Here is a 6000-nt window from a genome sequence, read left to right on the forward strand (position 1 = left end):
GGAGGGGGGTTGGGAGAAGGGCGGGTGGGGTTATGGACATTGGGGAGGGTATGTGCTTTGGTGAGTGCTGTGAAGTGTGTAAACCTGGTGATTCACAGACCTGTACCCCTGGGGATAAAAATACATGTTTATAAAAAAAAATTAAAAATTAAAAAAAAATATGGAACCCATTGTTTTCTTCCTTATTAGTATTGTTTTAAGTAGAAATCAAAATGACAAATTGTGTAACACTGATATATTCAGTTTCCCATGAGTGGTTAGTTCACTATAAGAGAGCGCCGAGCCACAGTTTCTGGTGCTATAAGCCCCATTTTTCCTCGATGGTGCCTTTATTATTAAAGACTTCTTAGAGGCTAACCCTTATATGCTACCACCTTCCAAAAGGTGGGGTAGTTCCAGAAATGTATTTGTCAGACACAGAGGCCAAATGCATTTATCCATATATCGAATTTAAGCTAAATAATTCTGTGGTACTCTAAAAGTCAACTTTTAGATTGATTTGAGTTTTATTCTGGGAAGAGCGTTACCATAATGTCAGTGGGGTATAAGTCTGTCCCCTACTATCAGCTTGGATAGCCAAGAGTTAACTACCTTTAAAATTAAATGGGGTCCCTTTAAATTTAAAATGAATTAAACCATGGCAGTTCCCTTAGCCCAAGGATAAATGCCATGGAAATTAAAGAAAATAGTTCTAATGTCATGAAACAGCAAAAGTCAGATAGGATGAGATGATTACTTTCATCATTATTAACATTACTTTGCATTTAGATAGTCCCTCTCCTTTGCCAGACTCATTCTCATTCTACCCCATTGCTTAGTATCTAAGCAGCTTGTGGAATTCCTGATGACATCAAGGGTGATCCTGATGTGAAAGAGAAGCCACAAGTCAAGAGGGGAGTAAGCAATTAACCTTTATGCTTTATTTGCTCATTCTAGTCTTCTGCAAATGACCTGCAAAAATAGGCTTACTTGAAAATAATACCCATATAAACTTAAAGCCTCTCCTGGGACTTCTGAATTCTCCAGATCTTAGACTTCTTTAATATAGATTTTTCATTGCAATAATATGTGTGTGCATAATACGTGTACACATGTGAGTGCATGCCCGTGCATGTACATTTAGAAAGTCTGGATATTTGTTCTCTAAGCTGAACAATACTAGAAGTTTTAACATGTATAAGGACAAACACAAATTGAGAGGTTTAGGGGCACCTGGGTGGCTCAGTGGGTTAAGCCTCTGCCTTTGGCTCAGGTCATGATCTCAGGGTCCTAGGACAGAGCCCACATCAGGTTCTCTGCTCAGCACGGAGCCTGCTTCCCCCTCTCTCTCTGCCTGCCTCCCTCCCTACTTGTGATGTGTCAAATAAATTTTAAAAAATCTAAAAAAAAAAAAAAAAAAAAAAAGAGGTTTCCTTCTCTCTGTTTAAAATAAAGGAAGAAACTTCTCCCTCCCTTTTCTTAAATCATTTACATCAGAAAACTTGTAATTCTGAATACTTGTACTTAGAAAACTTGTAATCCTAAGTATATAAATCCTCTGAAGATTAGATAGGCCTGCTATCAGCTTTATGACCCAGGAATGTTTCTCAAGGATCAGGGAACCATCTCTTGAAAATGTAAACATCAAGAAAAATAGCGCCCCCTATATCCGTAGGTGGGTGGGTGTTAGCCTCCCTTCGAGGCAGCATGGCTCCAAATTACAAAAGGACTTCCTTTTGTAAAGATAGGAGTTTATTTTTCCTCTAGATAAAGCCAATATGCTAACACAGATGGTCATCGCAATTACCAGGTATATTTAGAATGAACTATATGTAACAAATGGTGCTGTCAAGTCCTCTTATTGGAGGACTAGTTATTGTTTATCTTGAAAACATATGTGATGTGTTGCATCTGCTTGGCTACATAAAAGGGTAAGGTTTCTTTCTGTCTTTGCACTCTCCTGATGGATTGTTTATGATAAGCCTCACATTCTGGTTTAATGCTTATTGGATGATAAGTGATTTTGTCTCTACTCTCCTCGCAGAGAGCATTTTTGGATGGCGGGAAGATTTTGTCTTTAATTTTATTCCCCTAACACATGACTATGTTTTTAGTTGGAATAATGGGCTAAAGAAAATAATAGTATACAATGTGTCAGTTTTTCCCAACCATCAATATGCATTAGACTCATCCTCAGGATTTAAAATACACCACTATCAGAGATTTGGACACTACATTTTTGGTGTAAAACAGTGAAGTAAATAGATTTGGGGTAAAACACTTTTAACAACTATCCCAGGTGATTTTAATGCAGGTGGTTGGTGGGCACCATTATAAATGAGTGTTTTAACATAATTTTTAAATTTTCTATATGAAAAATACTTCCTTATCCTGTCTTAGCCTCTTCCTGGCTCATTTACATGTTTTATTTACCTTTACAAGTATTAAGTACAAGATCAGGTAGATCCTCTTTGCTGAACAATCTTTTTACATTTAACTTTCTTTTCTGCACATAATAGGGGACAGCTTGACTACTTTCTCTGGCTCCAACCAGGCCCCTGGGCCCTCACTCTCCAGTGGGTCTCTGCCTCTGCCTCCCATGTCACAATGAGCACCCCTTAACTTCTCTGTGTCTTTTATTTCTCCCTCTCTCCTAGAGAAAGTGTTACCAATTTCCCCAGGTTAACTCCTCCACCTGCATCTATGCTCTCTTCCATATTTTCTTTCCTCATCACATCAATTCTTTCTCTATTGCTATTTCCAATCTCTGAATACTTTCCCTTTACTCGTGTATACTAAATGGCCTCAAGTTCTCTAATCCCCAAATCCTCTCTTCGTATTTTAGTTGCTGGCTCAGGTTACTCCTCTTTCCTTCATCACCAATGTTATCTAAAATAATAGTCTATTTTCTTACCTTTTATTTTCCTATTCCCCACTCATTACTTACTCAACAGGGATTCAGCTCCTACATAGCTATCTTTGGTTCCAACCTCTCTCCTTAGACCCAGGTCCATTTTTTTCTACTACTCGATAGAGGCTGCCATTAGAAGTTCTAGAAACTCCTCAAACTCATTATTTTCAAACCCAAACTTTTTTCTAAAACATGCAAATGTCCTATACTTTTGGTGTTAGTTGGCAATATCACCACCCAGTTATCTGAATTCAAAACATCGTCTAAGACATGAACATCATCTTCTCTTTTACCTCCCCAACTGAACCAGCTCTCAAGCTCTGTCGATTCCACCACCAACATATCTCTAAGAGCTGTCTCATTCTGCTGCTCCCACAGACCTGCCTTCATGACATTTCTCTCTGCCTCTAGATTTTTCTAACTTGATTCTTTCACTTTTCCCAAAGTTGGCTTTCTAAAACAAAATGTGACCAGGTCAGATCCTTCAAATAATATATTTAGAAGGACACAATGGGTCTTCATTGCCTATAGATCAAAGACAAAATACTTCACATGAATAACTCACAAAGTCTTCTTGGCAAAATAACCAAACTTGAATTTACTCAAACTTCTAGCCCTAATTAGTTTATAGGGTGTATGGGAAAAGAGGAGCAGTTTATAGGGTGTATGGGAAAAGAGGAGCATGTAAAATGACATGCCAGAGCTACATCAACCAGATTTAAGCCAAAATTCCATAAAACAAATGACCACATTTCTTAACATTTTAGAAAAGCAAGGGACATAAAACTACTATAAATTAAAATAGACTAAAGACACATGTCAATAAATGGACCATGGGGATGTATTAGAGGCAACTTAGCTGAGTATTAGATGATATATTAAGGAATTATCATTAACTTTATTAGACATATACATGAAGTATAACTATTTTAAGTTCTTTTCCATAAGATACACTTCTGAAACATGAATAATGAATTTACTTTAAATTATTCCAGAGAGAGAGTTGGTAAGAAGAGAGAGATGAAGCAAAATGTATGTGTTGATAATTGATGAAGTTGGGTGATCAGTACAAATGCTTGTTTTACTCCTGTCTACTTCTGTATATATTTGAATTTTCCATAGCAAAAAATAATTTTTAAAAGCCCTCCTTTGTGGTACTCAAAATCTTTAACATCCCTGCCTTAGAACACCTTGCTAGACTTACCTTTAGACATTCCCCATCCTGACCTCCAGGTTGTACTTAACCTGCCAAGCACTTGGGTTCTTGAATGCATTCCTACATACTTGGATCTTTATTCTGGAGATACAGATTACCTCATTTCAGGTGAATTAGAAATCCCACATCAACAACATAACTACCTAGTGATTACTCTATGCAAGTCTGTTGTTGCTCCGGCATGTTCCAAACATAGGAGTACTGGCAGGTTTAGAAAATGTAAAACATGACCGGAAGTATTTCAGTTTGCATGGCAAACTTGGAAAAATGATTCCAGAATATCTAATCTTTATTTTGTAAATGTTTATCTGTGAATCTATAACTTTAGCTGACATAAAATGATGAATAGTTAAATGAAACACTGAATTACTTCTCACTGAGTGCAGATTGTAGGAACCTGTAGGACATGTCCATCAATCTGGTCAAAATCTCCTGCCTGTCCACAACATTGATGGTTGCTGGGCCATTATCCTCAAGTTGGTCTGTGTGCTTTGGAAATGACCAACACACCATTGAAATAATATTTTGAGTAATGCACAATATCTCACAATCATTTTCCTTTTTTTTTAAAAGATTTTATTTATTTATTTGACAGAGAGATCACAAGTAGACAGAGAGGCAGGCAGAGAGAGAGAGAGGGAAGCAGGCTCCCCACTGAGCAGAGAGCCCAATGCGGGCCTTGATCCCAGGACCCTGAGATCATGACCTGAGCCGAAGGCAGCGGCTTAACCCACTGAGCCACCCAGGCGCCCACAATCATTTTCTTAAGTATTATTCCTAAGTAAAACTGTTAGCATATAAGGGTTGTTTTGAATGTCTGGATTAACTTATGAGGGGGATAAAAAGGGCATTAATTAAGCAAGTTTTGATGAAATTAGCTTCTCCCAATTCTATCACCCAATAACCGATATTTCTCACATTTGTGAGCAGCCATTATAATAATATTAACTATGATGAACACTTTGTATGTTAATCTGGATATAAATTACAACTCCAGAAAAATGTCTTTTGTCATTTGCCACTTGTTAATATCCACTTAATGTAGATGGATATCACTTCCCTCCATTTTCCATATGTATTTAAGGGCCTTACTATTCAAACATAATCACTCTTTGCAGCTGCAATTAGAGAAAGGATTAGGTTCAGACTTACCAGGAAATCTGCTGTGGAGGTTGGCATCACAGTTGTAGCCATTAAACTGAGCAGACCCCAGAAGCACTCCAATTGCTAGAAGCAACAGCAACCATATTCGTTCCATTGCAAAACCTAGAAAAGTGTTCTTATCATGTGTACATCACCAGCTTTCACTCCTTCTTGCTGGAAAGACTGAGGCTGATCTGAACTCACGGTTGGATAAGAGACTGGCAGGCTATCTCCATGCAGGCAAAGCTCATTTAAAGTCTGAGGATTATGAGAAATAATTATCAGAAACGAGGCAGACATTTTGGTGACAATATTTGTAAATTGCTCCCATTCTTTGGTGTCAGTTTGCTAAGGGTGACAAATCCAGACTGTTCTAGTGGAAGAACTAAGATATAAGTCATAAAGCTTGCAAAAGAAAATGTATTATAAATAAGAACTCAAACCAAATATTTAACAGATTAGAACAACATATCTAGACAAACTGATCAATGTAGAGACAATTTTGCACTTTAAAATACCAATATAATTAAGAGGGATTTAACACTCAATACTTGATTCTCAAAGAATTCTCTATACAATTAATAGTTAAACAATGTCGGGAAAAATTTCCCCTCAACAAAGGAATTCTAGACTAGTGCTGCTTCTCAAAATCAGTGTTGTGTGTATCATTTGCTTTTTTTTTTTTTTTCCCCAGAAACACCGGGCTAAAGCAAAAGGAAGAATAGAAAAATACTATGTGTGAACTGACATC

The 6000-nt window shown here is 37.3% G+C and overlaps 1 protein-coding gene across 1 annotated transcript in view; it reads right to left on the reverse strand.

Moving 5' to 3' along the window:
- The window catches only part of ZPLD1 (zona pellucida like domain containing 1), a 45959-nt gene extending 40459 nt beyond the window's left edge, over window positions 1–5500 (reverse strand). The window contains exon 1 of the mRNA XM_059388143.1: window positions 5259–5500. Within this exon, the coding sequence (XP_059244126.1) occupies window positions 5259–5364 (106 nt within the window). The 5' untranslated portion in view covers window positions 5365–5500. The remainder of the gene's footprint in view (window positions 1–5258) is intronic.
- Between the last annotated feature and the right edge of the window lie 500 nt (window positions 5501–6000).

Source organism: Mustela nigripes, chromosome 2, assembly GCF_022355385.1.
Source record: "Mustela nigripes isolate SB6536 chromosome 2, MUSNIG.SB6536, whole genome shotgun sequence".
NCBI classification, from domain to species: Eukaryota; Metazoa; Chordata; class Mammalia; order Carnivora; family Mustelidae; genus Mustela; species Mustela nigripes.